Genomic DNA, 22,180 nt, shown 5'->3' with positions numbered 1-22,180 from the left:
TCTATCCTTTAGAAGAATACCAAGAATTTGGAAACACCTCTAACTGTTATTCCTCAACAAAAAGAAAAATAATCATTACATCCTTTTGTGTGTCAACATCATATATACCAAGCATTTACCATATTGCAAGAATCTCAAGTAGCTCTTTTGGGGGCACTGTAAGGAATTTAAACTGGATTCTTATCTTCAAGTAACTTACCATTTAATTGGAAAACGGAACGTGCACTTGAAACACCAAAAGATACTACTGTAAAACAAAACTGCTCTTGTGTGTGCAAAAAAGACATCCAAATCATTTAGAACTGCAGCAGTCACATGGAGAATATTTCAATGAATTATTTTTTGTCATATCCCCATCCAGTTCTCTTTCATGCCATTGTTTCTGTTCACATAACCCTCAATGATTTCCTGACTTTATTGGCATTTGTAAAACCAAAGTTGTGACTGAGAAGAGCTGGCAGTGCTGCCAAGGTGGTGGTATGCTGATCCATCCTGGGAAGGACATCTGGGGAGAAGCTATTAGATGTAGGTAGTAAGGTGAGACGTTTCTGTTAGATGGCTAGAGGGCCATCTAAACCAGATGATGTGGATCACAGCCAGCATATTGATCTTCCTGCTCTAAATATCCTTAGCTGTTAGCCTAGGTGTAGTTTAGCAGTCAATTGTAAGTGGTCTTTTTTTTTTCAGATTGAATTCTAGAGTAGGTGAGGACATTTTACAAGATGAAAGTTAGTTTGGTTATTGTGAACCAAAGACCAATTCTATTTGAACTAGCAACTACCAACATGTAATATGTGGAATGGGGAAATTAGCAAAGGGTACTAGTGTAAGATAATAAGCACAATTTTTGGTGTGTAATATATTCACTTTTGAAAATCAGGCCAGTGGTAATATCCTATAAACAGCAGGAAAGTGGATAATGAGCCATGGTTAGATAAATTAGATTTTGGAGCCATTTGTATGATAATACTTGCAAAGTGATATTGTTTGGGGATGGTTAGGTTAATATTATACAGAAAGGTAATCTTGTCAAAGTATTAGCCATTTGTACTAAACTTAATCATATTTGTATATAATTTTGGAAAGAATCATTTCTTATATTTTCTAAATGTTAGTGAAATAGATATGTGACAGTGATAGATAGATTGATAGATAGATCGATCGATAGATAGAATCATCTAAGAGAAAAGTATGGGTTCTCCTACACATTAATCATGGCTAATTCTCACTTCCATGGCAGTGGCCAACAGCTTCCAGTTCTCTGCCTTGTTCCAATGGTATAATGAGCAGAGTAAGAAGCAGAAGCTTCTTGGGAGTATGAAAAAACATTTCCAATTGCCACCTTACATCCTTGAGCATTGTTTGATAAATTATATTAAACAATTTATTCTATTTCTCATTTCAGTTTTTCTCCTTTTCAGAGAGGGAATAAATAACATACAGGTTGCCAGCACTTCTGAAATAGCAGACTTAGAGTTGTAGAATAATCTTAGGGTACCAGTTAAATTCTTTGGGAAATCAAACTTACCAGAGTTCAAGCCTAATGATAATATAATTTAGCAATGTAGGTAAATTGCAAATGATGTTGATGATGATATTTAGGAGGGTATATAAGTTAATAAGATAATGAAATAAAAATTCATCACAAGAATCACTCAGAATATTTTGCAGCTTTGAATTTAGACATCCTTTTTTTGATAAAGAACTTCATCTGTTAATATACTACTTTCCTTTTCTTAAAAATAGAAACTGGTTTTTCAGTGGGTTATGTTAAATAACTTAATTTCTAAAATGTCATGTGATCAGCTATATTATCTGTTTTTGGTAAAAAAGACATAATATTAGATGAAAGTAGATTTGCTTGTTTTGCAGTACTGAACACACCTTTATTTTCCATACAGCGCGATCCAATATACACAGAAAAGTACTTCATATCACAATCATGATCAATATCCTCTTATTTCCATTTGGTATGTCACTGAAAACCTGGCATATCATTTTGCTAAAAATAACATAAAAGGTCCCCAAAAATTGATCCAGTACTTTTTCCCAGATAATGCATTTTTCTATTCATTAGTCAAATCAGCACTTGTAGACAGTGGAATGAAATGAAAGCATGACATGGACTCGTTAACAAGGAAGACTACACTTAGGCTTTCAAATATAAAGATTAACTTTGAAAGGCAGAGAGAATAATTTCACTATTTTTCCAAATCGGTCACTAAAACTCAAAGAGAAAAACAGGAATGCTATTGAAATTACACTCTTTTTCTGGGAATTAAGACCCATAACCTGAATAAACAAGGGTCCAAGATACTGGAGAGGCAACAGAGCTAAATGAGGGCCCTATTTATGTGGGTAAAGTCACCGAGTGTGCTGCATCCTGCCATGCCTTCCATGAGGTCCACTCTTCACTGCCTTCACATCAACTTAGTTCTCTGGTCCACAGTGGCTACTTGGGAGATTTTTGGTTTCCATCTATATAATTCCAGGAATGTATCTTGAATGAACCCTAGAGCAATATTCTGTGCCCAAAATATAGATGTTCTCATGGTATGAAGGCCATTCTGTAGGTTGCACACACACACACACACACACACACACACACACACACACACACACACACACACATATATATATATGTAGGCTCCTATAGGAGGTAAATCTGCTTTACTCTTTAGTGAGAGACGACTGTATCTGACAACACTGCCAGGCTAAAACTTCTTATTGTGCTCCCTCATGTGTGCAGTAATTGAACCAGCTATTTCTGCATTCTTCTTGTTCTGTCCAAAATAATCTAGAAACTCACCATCTGTTCCAATCAAATACATTATAACTGTATGATCCACTGTGTAGTTCTCATCTTCATCCTTGGGGCCAGGGCTATAATATACTCTGTATGCTCTGGCTACTTAATCAATCTCTTCTTTTGTCCCAGTCAAGCCACCCAACTTGGGAGAAAATTCTTTCATATAAGTTGTAGTAGCTTCTTCTGTTTCTCTCACGGGGTCATTAGTGATGAAAAGCAGAGTTAAATTTGGCAGAGATGGAATATTGTTTCATCCATGACTTGAATCTTTTTCTGGTTCTTCTGGACAGATACAAGGACAATGGGTGAAACCAAAATGAATCAGTACCCCACTGGCCGGATGGTCCTAGTCAGCTTTAGGCCCTCCAATGTGAGTTGTGAGGGAAAATGGCACCCCAAGTAAAAGCTTTCCTGGGCATTGCTACTTTTCCTTCTCCAGCTTTTCTGTATTTTCTTTAAGTATTTCATTCCAGCCAATAAATCTCCTCCAGTAGCAATGGTGAACACTAAGGACTTCGAAGAAACAGGCCTGGGGTGCAAGGAGTGTGCCCCATCTCTGCGGCCTTCAGCCTGAGCTCTGACAACTCCAGGGATGGTGTCACCACAGTGCTGAGGGCTGGCTTCCCAGACAGTTGCCTGTGACCCCCCCACACCCATTAGGCCTCCTCTCTCCATACACAGAACTACCTCGGCCAGGCTCTTGTGGTCGTCTCAGCAAAGTCTGAGTCCAAGAGAAAAAGAAATGCCAAAGTTGGACAAAAGCTGGCCATCCTGAGTCCACGTGACCAGGCCAGGGACTAGTAGCAGCCCCACTATGAGCTTAGAAGACCATACTTCCTTTTAAAAAAAAAAATGTTTTAAAGAGTTTTGCAAAATATTTCAATAGTGGTGTAAACAGAAAAAAATATTCTTTACTTTGAGTCCTTTCTCCCTAGGTCAATACCAGACAAAAATATATTGCCTATTAATAACTTTCTCAAGTGACATGTTTCAAGTGTTTTATATTTTACAACAAAGTAAACTTTTTAGGAGGTTTTAATCTAAGAAAAACCTATCTCTGAAATTGTTTCAATAGAATACATATTCCTCCTAAGAATTTATATCTCTCCTTTTCTCAGATCATCACCTTGGAGAGCCTCTATCACTATGGTGAGAATGTTTATTGGGGTAAAAACAAAATGAGTTGAGAACCAGTGAACTAGAAAATATTCTCCTTATTGAAATGAACAGTATTTACGATATGTGAAACACTTCCAGTAATTTAGAAGAGCCTGGTGGAATACCTCCCATTTTAGTGTCCTATCTCCTGTTGATATTGCCCTAAGTCAAGATAACTGGGCAGAGTTACCTCTGGTCTGTATGGTAACTTCATGTGAATTGTTAAGAGGCACCCTGCCATCTGTTGGAAAATTGTTATAATATGTTGATTTTCTTAGAAGATGCTATACTGCCATCTGACAGACATTTGTTATAATAAATATACAAATCTGATGTGAGTGGCACCCCTTTGGACACGGTGCCATTGTACAGCCTGCACAATCATTTGGAGCATTTGTAAGTGGACAAAAAGTAGAAATCACCACAGCAACATTTGTCTAAAACATGAAAAAGAGAAACCGTATGTATTGCAGCAGCCCCTGGAGAGTTCCTGTCCAGGAGCCACTGTTGGTAGTTGGTGGTAGAATGTCACTGAGGTAGGGTGTGGGGTAGAGAAGGTTTTTTCATTGATGGCCATTCTGATATAAGGAAAAAATTCCATTATTGAAAGCAAGTGCTTGGCTATTTCTTTTTATATATCTTCCACTCTGTTAGAGCCTACAAATTCCAACTGCTTAGCCAAATGGAAAAGATTCTCTGTTTACAGAGAAAACACAAAGCTTGCCTCTTCCCCGTCATTAAGCAGGCTGGGTATACTTAACGGAACTTTTCCACTTAGGTGTCCAAGTTAAGGCTATCAGTGACTTTTTGCTTGAAATCTAAACATTTTAGAAACATTTTGTAGGGAGAGCTATTCACAGACCCTTTCAAAAGGAATCAAATAAATAGTTTGGAGGGTTTCCATCTTGGAATTAGGATGTTTATTTAAGAAACTCTAATAAAGCCCTCTTTCAAGCTTAAGAAAATTATACCCAGAACCAAGTGGAGGACTAAGGGTTCAGCAAATAGCTATTGATTTGCAGAGAGGAGTAAGAAGTGGGGGGAAGAAGAACCAGAGAAGGAAGAAACTTAATGTAGAAACTTTTCTTATGGTCCATATTTCCTCCAACCTTGGAAAACCATTTCACTGGCAACAGAGTTTAAAATACTCTCACTCCCCAAGGCATGAGGGTAGTACCCAGGCCCTGGCTCAGACCGGGTTTCTGTGAGCAAAGACATGGGAATGGTTCAGGCTGACACATGACTGCAAGGGATAGTACAAAAGGGATTTTCAGTGAGGGCAGACAGAACAATAAGGGAAAGTCCAAAACCTCATACCCAAAGAATTGGGCAGAAACCAGGAAAGGATTTGAGGAAAATAACTAGCCAGAGAGACCCTGACTGGGGAGAGAAGATTGTGCTATAGAAGAGTCCATAAGGAGTGGAGAGAGGGTTGTGCCATAGAAGATTCCAGAAGGAAGCCTTTTGTAGCATATCTACAGATGAGCCCTAAGCAGAGGGTGAGCCATAAAAGAAGCCAAGCTAGTTTGGGCACCAACCTGCCTTTTCATCATTTTTTCAAAACCTTCCATGGGCAAAAAAAAACACCAGGAAACAGTGAGGGACACAATAAAAGAAAAGAGTTGGGGAAAATGCACAGAGATGGGTTACAAAAGACAGCTGAGAGGAGTTCGAGGATAGTTCAGTGGTAGAATTCTCGCCTGTCATGCAGGAGACCCTGGTTCAATTGCTGACCCATGCACCTCCCCAAAAAACAAACAAAAAAGCAAAACAAACAAAACCCAACCAAACAAAAATTCCACAAATGGTACTGCCATAAAGGAATATTCATATGGAAAAAAATAAAATGTGACCCTGCCATACAGTATACAGAAAAAAAAAAAGACAGCTGAAAGTATTATGCAGACAAACTGGGGCAATGGGCAAATTTTATTTTGATCAAAGTTGCAAAGCTGAACAAACACCTGGAAGTAGATGCAGAAATGTAATAGTTCTGAAGTAGCCACATTGAAGATCAAAGGTGCTGAATGATTTAGAAGAAAAACGTAGCTTAACCAAACACCACTGATGAAATTTAATAAACACAGTCTACCTTATACTTCTAACTGTTCTATGTAAACATAGTCCTAAATCAGTGATTCATGTAGGTCATCTAATAAACGAGCACTTAGAATTCCATACTTGCTTTTTTCTCCATTTTCTATTTCAGGAAAGTCATATGAAGAGATGTCTTCAATATCACTTAAAGTTTTGATACAACAGTAATGCATACTCTGTGGTTGTTTGAATAGATCCATAAAGTGCAGTTGAGCATTATTATTGTGGTTAAGGTGTGGCTTAGTTGACCCACCAGCTGCATGGTCAGAGAAATAGAAAAGAAACCTCCCACAGAAAGACATGCTTTTTAAAATTCACTATAACTTGCTTATTAGTAGATGTGACCTATCAGTGTCTAAGACTACATCCAATAATATGAGTAACTTTCCCCTATTAGGTTGCAGAAAATATGGGTGTAAGGTGAAGATAAAAAAACAGAAATCTTCTTCCCATATTTCTACCTCATGTGGTTAATAAAGTGAAGTCAGTGGCTCTCAACCTTGGTTGCACATTAGAATCACCTGGAAGTTTTAAAAAATTCTGATGCCCAGGCTGCACCAAAGACCAGTCAAATCAGACTCTTTTAGAGTGGGGCCAAGGCACTAGTGTTTTGGTTTGGTTTTGTTTTTCTCAGGCTCCCCAGATAGTTCCTGGGTGTAGCAGAGATGAGAATGACTGGGTTAAATGAAACAATGTAGGTGCTTGGCATACATTTGATGCCTGACCAGCATGAGCACCCTCTTTGCATCCTTCCTTGCTACCCCATCTCTCCCTTTTCTGAACTGTCACAAGAGTAGAGCTGTTTCTGCCCTATATCCCAGTCGAATTTTCCTCAGTTGGAAAAATCATTTTTGACTTCATGTTGAAAAAGAACACTCTTCTTTTTCAATTTTAATGTACTCTCTCATTACTTTTTTCATGCCAATATTAACTTCTTTCACCTTTAAGCCCCAGAATCAGTGGATTTAGGAAGAAATCTGACTCCTATGTTCCTAGGATTGAATTCAGCCAAACCTTCAATTCTTGAGCACTTTAGGAAGATCAGAGTGGAAATAAAGTTTAAGAAATAAAGGAGGTTCCTAAAAATAGAATACAACTCATCCATTTCAGTTTAAAATGCCTTCAAAATTTCTAAACATTTTTGAACTCTTTAAGCATTTTTAATAAGCTCAATTATATCTTGTTGAAAAATAAATATTATACTTGCTTTCATTAAGGGAAAATATCTTTTTCCATTTTAGCTGGTTTTGTTGAAGGAGACAAAAAAGAGTCCAAAACTTGGCAAAGGAGTGCATTACTAGTGACATATTGGTCACAGATGTGATGGTAGACTTACATTTTCTTACCGAGATTGGTATTTTAAATGACCACAAATTACATATGAAAGTTTAGATAACCTCCTTACAAAAGGAAAGATGAAAAAATATATGGCATTCCCAAAAGCTTCATTTTTACATTATTCTAAGTATGTTTTTATAAATAGACAAGTGACACATGCCCATTTGCTAGTTATACTTTTAAAAAGTATTACTTGATGATGTCAACCTTTACTTATTATCAATTCCAAATGTTGTAAGCAAGTAAAGTACCTGAAGATACTCTTTAGAGATACTTGTGAATTGTGAGATTCCCATTCTTAACAATTCTTTAAGAAAATCAATTCACTTCTCCAGGGACAGAAGGGAACTCTATTTAGTAACTTTATGGCTTGAATCTATAGACCTTTGAAGCAGAGCATGAAGTACTTGGTCAAATTTTATTCATTGCAGAAAGTCTAAAAGAACTTTAAGGAGAATATTGAAAAGTCAGCTCTGGAAATAGGGTTAGAATTCACCTGGGAGGATATGGTTTTAGCACCAAGATTTCCATTAAGGCTGTTGTAATAGATAAATGTGTTTCCAGACACATTGATCTGACTGTAAGGATGTAAAGGAAGAAAGGGTTTGTTGTAAAAGAAAAAAGATCAAGACAACACATTTACCTGGGAATTTCTAATATTCTCTTAAGCAATAAAAGCTCCCAATTTAATAATTCAAGCCCTCCATCTTGAGGCTTGCCCTTATGAAACTTATTTCTGTAGTGGCAAAGCTGAGCCTACTTATAATTAATATTGCTCAAGATGTAGTCTCTCACTCTAAGCCAAATTCTGACCTCCCTCCCTGTGTGGGACATGATTTCCAGGGGTATAAATTTCCCTGGAAACCTGGGACATGACTCTCAAGGATAAGCCTGGCTCTGACAAGATGAGACATGACTCCCAGGGATGAGCCTGGCCCTGGCATCATGGAATTGGTTGGCCAGAAGAAGGGAAAGAAATAGAATTTTGGCTAAGAGATTTCAAATTGAGTTGAGAGGTCATTTTAGAGATTACTCTTGTTCAAGTTTCAGCCAGATATTGCAAACTGCCACAGTGTGGCAAGCCCCAACCAACACTATTCCTGGAAACCCTAAAAGATACCCTGGGCTCCATAAAAATTTTACTTATTAAGTTTATTTTTCAGAGACTTATAGCCTCCATATTGTTTCTGTGCCAGATAAGCTCTGAAACACAGAAGTAATGTTTTCTCCAAGGACAACAACCAGTTTCATCCTCTGGCCCATAATGTTGGTGCCCCTTTTTTCAGCATGAAAAAATTAAAAGAGTCACCACCAGATATCCCTCAAGATTGAGAGATAAATATTAAATGAGAGGAAGGAGTTATAACCAAGAAATTAGAATTTAAGGGATGATTACAGATGCTGAATCATTATATAGATATTTCTTTTTACCTCCTGGTATATTGGAGTAGTTAGAGGGAAATACCTGAAATCTTTGAATTGTGATCCAATGCTTTGATCTCTGATAATGATTGTACAGTGCATATTTTATGCCCTTGTGTTTCAGTTCCCTAAAGCTGCTGGAATACAATATACCAGAAATGGATTGGCTTTTACAAAGGGGATTTATTAAGTTACAAATGTACAGTTCTAAGGCCATGAAAATGTCCAAATTAAGCATCAACAAGAGCATACCTTCATTCAAGAAAGGCTGATTACATCCAGGGCTTCTCTGTCACATGGGAAGGCACATGGCGACATCTGCAGGCCCTTTGCTCCTGGATTTCATTGTTTTCACTTCCTGGTTTCAGAGGCCTCCTCTCTGAACTTCTGTCTATCTCCAAGCATCTGAACTCTCTCAGCGCTGTGTCAGCTCTTTAAAGGACTCCAGTAAAAGGATTAAGACCTGCCTTGAATTGGATGGGTCACATCTCCATGGAAACAACCCAATCAAGAATGTTACATGCACAATAGGTCTGCACCCACAAGATTGGATTAGAAGAACATGGCTTTTCTGGGGTTACATCACAGTTTCAAACCTTTACACCTTGTGACTGTAAAAACCTTGTGACTAACCTTCACTTGTACCCATTTGTTTTCATTAACAAGCTACCAGAATTTAGCTTATAAAGGAAATTTAATATGCTACAAGTTTACAGTTCTAAGCCTATAAAAATGTCCAAACTAAGGTATCCAAAGGAAGATGTCTTAATTCAAGGAAGATCAATAGGTCTAGAACACCTCTGTCAGCTGGGTAGTCACATGGCTGGCATCTGCTGGTCCCTTGCTCCTGGGCTCCATGCTTTCAGTCTCTGTTCCTGTGGGGTTTCCTCACATTGCTTCTCTGGGGCTGGCTTTCATTTCTTGGCTTCCCTTGCCTCTCTCCAGGTTCTGGTTTGATTAACATCTTATGGCGATGTCTGCAGGGCTTAAAGCATCTCCAAACATCGGTGTCTCTGTTCGCCACCTGTCAGCATCTGTGTCAGCTCTCCTCTGAAATTTCTGTCAGCTCTGTTGTTTCTGAGTTTCTCCAAAATGTTTCCCCTTTTGAAGACTCTAGTAAACTAATCAAGACTCACCTGAAATGGGTGGAGTCACATCTCCATCTAATCAAAACGTCACACCCACAATTGGGCATGCCACATCGCTGTAGAGATAATCTAGTCAAATGTTTCATCTACAATGTTGAGTCAGGATTAAAAAAAAACTGCTTCTTCCACAAGATTGAATCAGGATTAAAACATGGCTTTTCTTGGGTACATAATATTTTCAAACCAGCACATTGGGTGGGTTAGATCTCCATGGAAACAACTCAATCAAGAGGTTCTACCCACAGTAGGTCTGCACCCATAGGATTGGATTAGAAGAACATGGCTTTTCTGGGGGTACATAATTTCAAACCAGCATACTTTGTGATTGTAAAAACCTTGTGACTAATCCTCATTTGTACCCATTTTATCTGGTTTTTTTTTTTTTTTTCACTTTGGAGTTTTGTGATCACCGAAGACAACCTCTAATGTTTATTAATGAAGAGTCTTGGGTCAACCCAGAACTAGCCCATCCCAAGTTAAAAATTATCTAGATAACCAAAGCTGGACCTAACCAAACTGGGCCCACCTGATATGTGCAGTAGCTCAGAATTTAACCTGTAAATCACCTATACCTCATTATAATATTAAAGTCATGCCCGTCATTATATGAAGGCTGCCACTTTTGTACATACATTCTGAGACTAAGCATGTAATCAATCTGCACATGCTCAATAATTAAATCACCTCTAAGTGCATAATCTGGAGCCATTGTACTCATTACCCTAAAACATGCCCATCTGTTTTTTTGGTTTTTTGGTTTTTGGGTGTTTTTTTTTTGCATGAACAGGCACTGTTGCCCATCTTTTAATAGTATAAAACTCAAAATTACTGCACTTTAGGGAGACAGATTTTGGGGACTGATAAGCCATCTGATCTCCTGCTTCATGCCTAGTAATAAACTCTTTCTCCTTTGAAAACAACAAAAAAAATAGATTTGATAGGCATACAAATAATAATGACAAACTAAAACTTTATTATTAGCCTTCTCAAGATTTTTTTACTCACTTTGATATGGAAACTAAACAATTAAGAAACTCAGAGATGGATGATGGATGCCCCTATTTTCATCAGGCTTAATTTATTGATAAGATAACCAGTTTGAAATGTCATATAAATTGGAAGTGATCTGAAATTGAACAAAGGGGAAAGACTAGAAGAATTAACGCATTACCTATGTAAGAAACTGTGGTAGTTAGATTCAGGTGTCACCTTGGCCAGGTGAACGTGCCTAGTTCTGTTGCTGTGGACATGAGCCAATGGCATGTGAACCTCACCTGTTGCTGATTACATCTGCAGTCAGATAGGAGGCGTGCAGTGAATGATGTTTGATTTAATTGGCTGGTGCTTAAATGAGAGAGGTCAGGACAGCACAGCCCAAGCAACTCAGCATACCTCATCTCAGCACTTGCAGCTCAGCCCAGGCCTTTGTAGATTCAGAAAGGAATCACCCCAGGGAAAGTTGTTGGACCCCAGCGACCTAGAGAGAAGGCCAGCAGAGATCACCCTGTGCCTTCCCACGTAAGAAAGAACCTCAGTTAAAAGTTAGCTGCCTTTCCTCTGAAGAACTATACATTAACTAAATAAATCCCCTTATATTGAAAGCCAATCCATCTCTGGTGTGTTACTTTGTGGCAGCTAGCAAACTAGAACAGAACTGAATTATGCCAAAGAATGATATCATCTAATTTCCTGATATAGAAGGCTATTATCTATTTGCATTTTTAATTCAGTATGAACGCACTCTAAGACAATTTAGTGATCTGATGATTATTCAGAGAGGTAGTTTAAAATCAGGAGCATGTAATGTAATTTTCAGCCCCAAAGTTTTTTGATAGTACTCTTGAGGGAATGTCAGTGTTTGGTACTAATCCAGTGCTGTCTGGTATCTTGTTTATTATTTGATTTTATAAGTTCAAGATGTCATACTATGCAGCTTTAAAAAATAAACCTGTAGTGAGGACTTCAAGCTCTTTTCATTCTCAATAGTACCTTGCTTTTCTTGCTCCCCATATCCCTAGGAAAGTGACAATATTGGAGGACCCTGATCAGAACATTCACCTGAAAAACCTGTCTCTTCATCTGGCAACCACGGAGGAAGAAGCTCTGAATCTGCTTTTCTTAGGAGACACTAATAGAATGATTGCAGAGGTAAAAAAAACTTTCTCTGCAAGCTGTTTTTCCATATTATAAGAAATAATAGAATTTTAGAGGGAGAAATGACCTTTAAAATAATCACATCCAAATCCTATATTACAGAAAAGGAAACCCAAATCCAGAGAAGTAAGGAGATGTTCCCAAGGTCACTCAGCTAGTTAATGAGCAGGAACTAAAATCTAAACCTATGGACTCTTTACCCATTGCTCCTTCTACTTTACTAAGTTGTCCACCTTTCATTTTTCATTTTTATATTAATTGGTATTCAGCTAATGAATGACAATTTGTTAAATGTATTAATTATATCAAGTTTTGCATAATATTTGAAATTTTAAAATGGACAGTTTGTTCTTCCTAACCTGAAATCAGTCGTATAATGACATGTTTGCATATCCATACATTTTCATGCATTAAGTCGCTTAATATTTATAAAGCATTTTGAACAATGAATGAAAGACGGAAAGTTCTCTAGGCATTTGCAGCTATTATGGGCAGATCAGAGGGAAACATGTTATTTAGTATAAATATGTTTCAGTACAATTTTGGGGACATACAATTATTTGTTGTTTACCTGAATTCTAGTATAAGTGTGCACTGTATTTTATCTGGCAACTGTAGGCAGGGACCATGATTGACCCTGCTTGGTTAGGGACCCAAACTTCCACCAGTCATAAAGTGGAAATGGAGAGTCATGAATCTCTCAGATAGCTTCACTGGGGTGAGAGGGATGATGTGATAATAGTAGTATAGGAACATCTCCCCAAGTGAACAGTTCACTTTTTTCGCAGATACTTTTCTTTTTTAAAATGCTCCCCGAGTTCCATGTTTTACCTGATCTCTGACAATAAGCAGTAGATGAGAGTAGTAAACTGGAACAGGAAGTTGTCTGAGAAAATTCCATCAAATGACCATTTTTACTGTCCCATTTCCACCCTCTGGAATGCACTGCCTTAGACTCAAGGTAGATAAGTAGAAACCAAATTCAGATAGTAAAAGCCTAACATTGGCATCTGTTATTGTGTTGGTCTCTTAGGGTTTGTGTGTACGTGTATGTGTGTTTATGTGTTTACCAGCTTGTACATGGGAATTTTTTTTCAATAGATTGATTATTTTACATAATAGATTGAGCTTTTGTGTCAATATAATATGGACTTAAGGATTCTTAAGTTGTTATTTCCATTCTAAAAAAGTCTGCAGTTTTAATTAAGAATATCTTGTTTTGCTTTACAATTTTTTGCATTTGTGCTTGATGCCTCAATATTTTGCCTAGGCAGCCATCCGCAATACTCTTATTTGTCATAGTAGTTGAAGATTAAAGAATGAACACAGATTAAGAATTAAAGAGTAGAATAACTACAGATTTAGCAGGTCTCATTAAATCTAATTCTTCCATACACAGTTTAATAAGCAACAAGCCAAAAGATACAGGGTATAGTTTGGTGCTGCTCATCAATGGAATGTGAAAAAGAGAAGAGATATATACATAAATGCTGTTGGAAACCAAGTAGGTGAAGCTATCCCTGCCTCAGTGCTAATCTTCCTCCAGAGGTGAATCATCCTTGGAAAAGTATAGGCTCATCCTCACCAATTATAATCCCTCATTCTGATTGGGTAATGGAGGGCTCCTAGTCCTGTTTCACTGTGACCTCAATTATATTAAAAGCTCGCCTATTTGCTCTTTGAAAGTTTAACTTTAGCTGACTGTATATTTTCAGACTGTAGTTTTGTAACATTTTGAGGAACTTAAACTTCCTTTGTGCAATTATGCAATCTTACATAAGTCATGTTTTACCACCTTAGAAAATTCCTTTTGTTTTTTTCTTACTACATACCAGTGAATGTCTATTAATAGTACCATATGTAGTGAAACCTCAAGAGATCCAGTTCTAATATTACTGGTTGTGCATTATTTTATTTATTCATTTTTTATATATGAATCCCAAATTCTTTTAAGCCATGCCTAAGAACTTTTAAATGCTTCTGTGAGTATTTTTATTTTTTCTTTGGTTCTAATAGCTACCTCGTTACACCAAGAACCTGTCTGACTTGGGTGGCATTGTGGTAGTAGACATTTTATATCTACTAATTCTCTTTCTCTTTTTTTTTTGTTTGTATGCTGTATGGCGGGGGTCACATTTCATTCTTTTTCCATGTGAGTGTCCCATTATTGCAGCAACATTTGTTGAATTTTTGTTTGTTTTTTCTTTCTTTTATTTACTTGTTTATTTTTGGGAAGTACATGGGTTAGGTTCTCCCGTGTGGCAGGCAAGAATTCTACCACTGAACTACCCTTGCACCCACTCTAATTCTCATTTTATAGGTGGAAACTGAGGCTCAAAGACATGGACTGCTTGCCCAAAATCACTCAATTAGTAAATGGCAGAGCCAGCATTCAGCCTCAAGTCTGACTGATTTGGAAGCTTAGATTCTTTCCTTACACCATACTTCATAAGTACAATAATCATATTGACATGTGTCAAATTTTTCAAGTGGGAATATATTTCTGAATTTTTTTAAGTATAGCAATTACTTAGCACTTTCGTTTAGCACTTGAATTCAATGAAAGCAAATGCATGAAACTATAAATGAAGAGTAACTGTCAATCCTAGGAATACTTTATTATTCAGAGCATAATAATAAAAGAGCATGCTTCAGATTACAACCTAACTGTCAGAATGCAATTTGTCAGCACAGAACGAGTTTACCAGGATAAAAAGAACACACTCATCTTTTTTCTGTTTTTTTTTTAAGTGAAGTTCCCAATTTCCCATTTATACAAAGGGAAATTCAGAAGTTGCCATGTTAACAAGAAAACATTTGCAAAACAAAGTCTGAATATGTGGGACACAAAGTGAAGTGCTCTTTCCTTTCAGGTCTTTTACCCATAGCCAGCATTTTAAGGAAAAGATAGTAAGAGTAGCTTCATCCTCTTCCTATTTATTCAGAACTCTTAAATGATTCCTGTAATCCCAAAAGTATTCTGAATTAGGGTATTTTTTTTTGAAAAAAGGAATTGCTGGGCCAAAAAGGATAAATACTGTAAAGGCTGAACTGTGTTCAACTCAGTATCAAAGCCTACTAGAAGCAAGCATGATTTGATACTTTTTTTTCTTGTAGTTGAAAATATTTCTATCAATTAATCAAATTGAGTTGAACAATCCACTCTGTATTTGATTGTCAGACCCTATACAGTTCCATAGCTGGAGTATTTGTTCCCTACTGGGAGGGCTCAGCTTTACCCGTTATCTAGAACACTATGTCCTGCTTTAGAGGAACCTGCATTAGATGTCCTGTGGTAATCAAGAGATACATTTCATAGATACCATTTTCATTGATGGATTCAGAATCTCTGCAGCTGAACCCAGGAATCTGCATTTTATCATTTACATGTACCCAGGCTAAAGTTGGTGGTAGGTTGGAGTTTACCATTAAGAAAGATGATTGAAACCCATTCTCAGAAAAGTTTACAAGCAAATCTAGGTCCTGCACTCTTGCCAATAGTGCAGAACTTTTAAATTCTGCCAATTTTGATAGGGAAAAAAAAAACCAAACTTGTTTTTAATTTGCATTTTTGAGTGCCAAATTTTGTGTATTATTACTAACCATTTAGTTTTTTTGCCTGATGTATTAGGGGAAGTTTGGTTGATTAGTTGACTTCATGAGTACTGAGATTTTGTGTTGTTCACCTGTATCCACAGTACCTAGAAACAGAGCTTTATATGTAGTAGATGCTCCATAAATAAATACTGAATGAATGAACATTAAAAAAATAACTTTTTGTCTTTGTAATGTATTTAGCAAATATTTTCCCTATTTAAAAATTTTTATTTTAGTTTCTTTGGGGGGATTTTTTTTATATAGTCAAATCATTCTTTTTTTAAGGTTTCTGCTTTTGGTGTCATGACTAGAAATGCAGGAACTGACTGATGGATCATTCTAATTAGAAAGCATTTTGCTATTTTGAGTTGAATTTTGATGCCCACTCTCCTCTCTTGCTACCATTTTAGCCTGGGCATGGAAAGAGATGGTCATCATCAGATTAGAGATGAGCTCAATTTAACAATTGGTATTTTGTGGCAAACTCTGAAGCTTCATGTTGAGTTGGTGGCATCATAAGATGGTGGGGCCTCCATCATCATCATCATCTGAGTGACAATTATGTGGAGCAGAGCCACCATCAACTTGCATTGGACAAATAATATGAGCGAGAAAGAACCTTTTTAATTTTAAAACTCTGAGATTAGGGCGTTGTTACCACAGAACATACCTGATTTATCTTGACAAATACATATGTATCATTTTTTACAAAATTATAAACTCATTATTCCTTCACAAAATTCAAATGAAGCAAAGCTTTTTAAATAAGAAAACAATGCGTACATTAATGATGTATGTCACCTATTTTCCAAAATGTTCAAGACAATTTACAATATTAAAACACATGGAATATCAACAAATCAAAGCAGAAAAATCACATGATCATCTCAATTGATGCAGAGAAGGCATTTGACAAGATTCAACATCCTTTCCTGCTGAAAACACTTCAAAAGATAGGAATACAAGGGAACTTCCTTAAAATGATAGAGGGAATATATGAAAAACCCACAGCTAATATCATCCTCAATGGGGAAAAATTGAAAACTTTCCCCCTAAGATCAGGAACAAGACAAGGATGTCCACTATCACCACTATTATTCAACATTGTGTTGGAAGTTCTAGCCAGAGCAATTAGGCAAGAAAAAGAAATACAAGGCATCAAAACTGGAAAGGAAGAAGTAAAACTATCACTATTTGCAGACGATATGATACTATATGTAGAAAACCCAGAAAAATCCACAACAAAATTACTAGAGCTAATAAATGAGTACAGCAAAGTAGCAGGCTACAAGATCAACATTAAAAAATCTGTAGCTTTTCTATACACTAGTAATGAACAAGCTGAGGCAGAAATCAAGAAACGAATCCCATTTACAATCACAACTAAAAGAATAAAATACCTAGGAATAAATTTAACCAAAGAGACAAAAAACCTATATAAAGAAAACTACAAAAAACTGTTAAAAGAAATCACAGAAGACCTAAATAGATGGAAGGGCATACCGTGTTCATGGATTGGAAGACTAAATATAGTTAAGATGTCAATCCTACCTAAATTGATTTACAGATTCAATGCAATACCAATCAAAATCCCAACAACTTATTTTTCAGAAATAGAAAAACCAATAAGCAAATTTATCTGGAAGGGCAGGGTGCCCCGAATTGCTAAAAACATCTTGAGGAAAAAAAACGAAGCTGGAGGTCTCGCGCTGCCTGACTTTAAGGCATATTATGAAGCCACAGTGGTCAAAACAGCATGGTATTGGCATAAAGATAGATATATCGACCAATGGAATCGAATAGAGTGCTCAGATATAGACCCTCTCATCTATGGACATTTGATCTTTGATAAGGCAGTCAAGCCAACTCACCTGGGACAGAACAGTCTCTTCAATAAATGGTGCCTAGAGAACTGGATATCCATATGCAAAAGAATGAAAGAAGACCCATCTCTCACACCCTATACAAAAGTTAACTCAAAATGGATCAAAGATCTAAACATTAGGTCTAAGACCATAAAACAGTTAGAGGAAAATGTTGGGAGATATCTTATGGATCTCACAACTGGAGGTGGTTTTATGGACCTTAAACCTAAAGCAAGAACACTGAAGAAGGAAATAAATAAATGGGAGCTCCTCAAAATTAAACACTTTTGTGCATCAGAGAACTTCATCAAGAAAGTAGAAAGACAGCCTACACAATGGGAGACAATATTTGGAAATGACATATCAGATAAAGGTCTAGTATCCAGAATTTATAAAGAGATTATTCAACTCAACAACAAAAAGACAGCCAACCCAATTACAAAATGGGAAAAAGACTTAAACAGACACCTACCAGAAGAAGAAAAACGGATGGCCAAGAGGCACATGAAGAGATGCTCAATGTCCCTGGCCATTAGAGAAATGCAAATCAAAACCACAATGAGATATCATCTCACACCCACCAGAATGGCCATTATCAACAAAACAGAAAATGACAAGTGCTGGAGAGGATGCGGAGAAAGAGGCACACTTATTCACTGTTGGTGGGAATGTCAAAGGGTGCAACCACTGTGGAAGGCAGTTTGGCGGTTCCTCAAAAAGCTGAATATAGAATTGCCATACGACCCAGCAATACCATTGCTAGGTATCTACTCAAAGGACTTAAGGGCAAAGACACAAACGGACATTTGCACACCAATGTTTATAGCAGCGTTATTTACAATTGCAAAGAGATGGAAACAGCCAAAATCTCCATCAACAGAAGAGTGGCTAAACAAACTGTGGTATATACATACGATGGAATATTATGCAGCTTTAAGACAAGATAAACTTATGAACCATGTAATAACAGGGATGGACCTAGAGAATATTATGCTGAGTGAATCCAGCCAAAAACTAAAGGACAAATACTGTATGGTCCCACTGTTGTGAACGGACATTCGAGAATAAACTTGAAATATGTCATTGGTAACAGAGTTCAGCAGGAGTTAGAAACAGGGTAAGACAATGGGTAATTGAAGCTGAAGGGATACAGACTGTGCAACAGGACTAGATACAAAAACTCAAAAATGGACAGCACAATAATACCTAATTGTAAAGTAATCATGTTAAAATACTGAATGAAGCTGCATCTGAGCTATAGGGTTTTTTTTGTTTTTGTTTGCTTGTTGGTTTGTTTGTTGTTGTTGTTTTTTACTATTACTACTACTTTTATTTCTTTTCTTTATATTAACATTTTATATCTTTTTCTGTTGTGTTGCTAGTTCCTCTAAACCGATGCAAATGTACTAAGAAACAATGATCATGCATCTATGTGATGATGTTAAGAATTACTGAGTGCATATGTAGAATGGTATGATTTCTAAATGTTGTGTTAATTTCTTTTTTTTTCTTTCCGTTAATAAAAAAATAAAAAAATTAAAAAAAATAAAACACATGGAGGCTAGTATTTTTAGCCTTCAATTCATACAGAGCAAATGAGCAGAGGAAAAGATAATTAGGATATCTGGTTAGAAAGTATTAGCAAACAGGGAGAAATAAAATAAAAATAAAAATCTGGGTCCTCTGTTATTGTTGCTCTTTATTTGGTTTGCTTTGAAGAATCACAGGCATATACATTGTAATTTCTTCTTCCATTTTAGAGAGTTTTCTTTACCTGGCCTATTCTAGATTAGTGAAATTTCTTATTGAACTATTTTGCTCCAAATTAGCAAAGTGACTAGGAAGAAAAAAGGCATACAAGAGTGGATTGTAATATAAGTAATATGATATGGGAAGAAATAAAGACACTTTCAAAAGATCCTAGAAAACTTTTAGTATAATATAAAGAGGTGAGAATCATTGAAGTCATCACTTTGAAGTGTTTGAAAACATCTGAGTTAAACTAGAGGTAGGACAAATCCTCATGATACAAAAAGTACTATGATATGTAAAAGCAAAGACCATATTTCAATTATTGATTCTTGTACCCAAAATAAAAGATTTCCATCTTGAAAATGGACACACACGCACACATACATACACACACACACACATCATCATCATCATCATCACCATCATGAAATAATGAAAAATAAGCAAAGATTTTAATTTACAGAGAATCTCTGTTGATCTGCCAGTAAAAGTATGCGCCACAAATCATAAAGAATGAGGACTGGCTGTTGTACATCTGCAGAACAAGAGGGGAAGATGATAAAACAGCCCTTTTGAAATGTGGTCAATGTTACCAGTTTCTTCTTGTACTGATTCTTTACAAATTTCAGCTTTCAACCTAAGAGTATCTCCTACTCTTTTAAAATTAATCTTGTTTAATGAAATTTGAGAATTTTTTTATCAAGCAAAGTAGCTTCTGAGAGTGGTAGCCATGCTAGTGTCAGTAAGTGGCTTCAAGGGCTATAGAAGAAGAGGCTTTAGCACTAGCCTCCATTCTTCAATATGGGCATTTGACATTTTCTTGACTTACCTCTATATTATATAAAGTGGTCTACAAAAGCAGCCTCAAGTACCACCTTCACAAATGCATTGCTGCTCCAAACTCCATCCATATGGACATTGTGAAGCTACTACTGTCTGATGGGTGGTTTTGAGTCACTTTTTACAATCTACACCCCTCTGTTTATACCACACAAAATGGGCTGGCCACCAAATGCTTATCTGTGGCCTGATGAATCATGCCATCACCCTTCACTGCCTAGTATAGCAAATTGTTCATTACAGTGACATCATTTTAAAAAAAAAAATGAACATTTAAAAATCCATTTGGAATAATCTACCTTTAGAATTCTTCCAGGGATTGGGTTTCCATTTTAATGCTTTTCTACTGTATGCGGAAATACTAACTGTCCTATCTGAATGCAATGGCTAATGCCAATTGGGATTAGTTCAAAGAATTTTGAATAGGCTTATTTTAGGAGAAAGGAAGTGCTATACTTCAGCAAGAAGACATTCTAGGCAAGAGAAATGGTAGTAGAAGATGTAGGGATAGTGGTTAAGAGCTTTGGAATCAGCATAAAAAATAATCGAAGCCCAAGATAGGTAGAGATTTTAGTCAATCTAGCTGTTTAAAATAGTTCTAATTTTCTGGACTGAAAATGAATTACATTCCAGGGGCTTAAAAGAGTTTTCAGATGTAGTCTCAGAATTATTTGAAGAGTTTTGAAACTTATGGAGATATCATAGAAATTTCATAAAACTATAAATGAGCAAGACAACAAATATTTTTGCATCCCACTGTGCTTTACCATGATGAATAAGACACAGTCCCCAACTTCAAGGAGCTCATAGCCTAAAAGTATAGAATCTTTGTGAAGAAGGTAACCTTTTAGATGGGCTATCAGTGAGAAGTATGAGTTTTCTATGCTGGGAATGGGAAAGAAGAAAACTAATTTTCACTGACCACAGGCTAAAGATATGACAAAACCTGTAAGGGATCCAGCGAACTTGGGTTTTTAAACTTTCACCCCATAAAATAAAAGCTTCTATTCTTAATTTTCCAAAAGGGTAAAATATATTTGGAAAATGACAAGTTAATGTTTATTATTATAACTCCTAGAAAAAGAAACTGATAAAAGATTGTTAAATAATGGTCAGTAAGCAATTAGAAAAGGGTCAGCATTGATTCACCTTAAGTTAACCTCATTCACTTTTCTGATAGAGTTATAAAAATTGAAAAACAGAATTTACTTCATGTATATTTGTGTAAAGTTTCAATACTAGTAAATGATAGAACCAGGACTTAAAGTGATCTGGTATCAAATTCTAAGTTTATGGGTTTGTTCTTTTTTAAATGTCAATACAGAGCCTGGCCCACGAGGATGAGAGTATAAAAGACGAGCTTTCCTAGGGGAAGAAATATGATGACCATAGCTTAGGGCCCACCTGTTTTTAGGAAATGGAAAAAAAAGTGTCCAGGAGAGGAAAATGATGTGGAGCAGTTAGGGAGGGAAAGGACCAGAGGAATTGGGGCTCTAGAAACCAGGAGGATTGGTGAGGTGGGGGGAGGGTTTCCAGAATGAGGGCATGGTTAGCATTTTAGATTATCACCTAGAGGATTAGGATGCTCACTTTCTTTACCACCCATCTTGCCTCTTTCTCATTGTTCCCTCTCATTTCAGGTGCCAAGTTTCAGCTCTTGAGCTAGATTATAAGTTCCATGGTTCCATGAGGTTAAGATCCATGTTTTATTTTCCTTGTAGTCTCCAAATTGCCTAGCAAGAGCTGTCTACATTAGCTGATATGAAACGTGAAAACTATCTGCCTGTGGATGATTAATCATCACTAGACTATTTCCAAAGGCACAGTCCTTTGTTTAAAATATGCACTTAAATTTAAATGAATTTCTGCCTAAATGGTGCCATCTGTTCTTAGGCAGTTTCAGAAATGTTTTAATACTATTTTACCTTTAAAAGGACAAACATAGGGGCATGCCTATGGGACATAAAGACATCCTTAAATAAACACAGAGCAGACACCAG

At 36.6% G+C, this 22,180-nt stretch overlaps 1 protein-coding gene and 1 pseudogene across 6 annotated transcripts in view; one reads left to right on the top strand and one right to left on the bottom strand.

Annotated features, from left to right (window-relative positions):
* KIF6 (kinesin family member 6) overlaps positions 1–22,180 on the top strand; it is a 454,503-nt gene that overhangs the window by 144,154 nt on the left and 288,169 nt on the right. For all 6 annotated transcript variants that reach the window (XM_077161705.1, XM_077161703.1, XM_077161701.1 and 3 more), the window contains one exon: positions 11,991–12,120. In XM_077161705.1, coding sequence (XP_077017820.1) covers positions 11,991–12,120 — 130 coding nt within the window. The remainder of the gene's footprint in view (positions 1–11,990; positions 12,121–22,180) is intronic.
* On the bottom strand, positions 2,715–3,466 carry LOC143682225 (protein SCO1 homolog, mitochondrial pseudogene; annotated as a pseudogene).

Source organism: Tamandua tetradactyla, chromosome 5, assembly GCF_023851605.1.
Source record: "Tamandua tetradactyla isolate mTamTet1 chromosome 5, mTamTet1.pri, whole genome shotgun sequence".
In the NCBI taxonomy this organism is placed as follows: Eukaryota; Metazoa; Chordata; class Mammalia; order Pilosa; family Myrmecophagidae; genus Tamandua; species Tamandua tetradactyla.
This window is presented reverse-complemented; position numbering and strand designations above follow the sequence as displayed.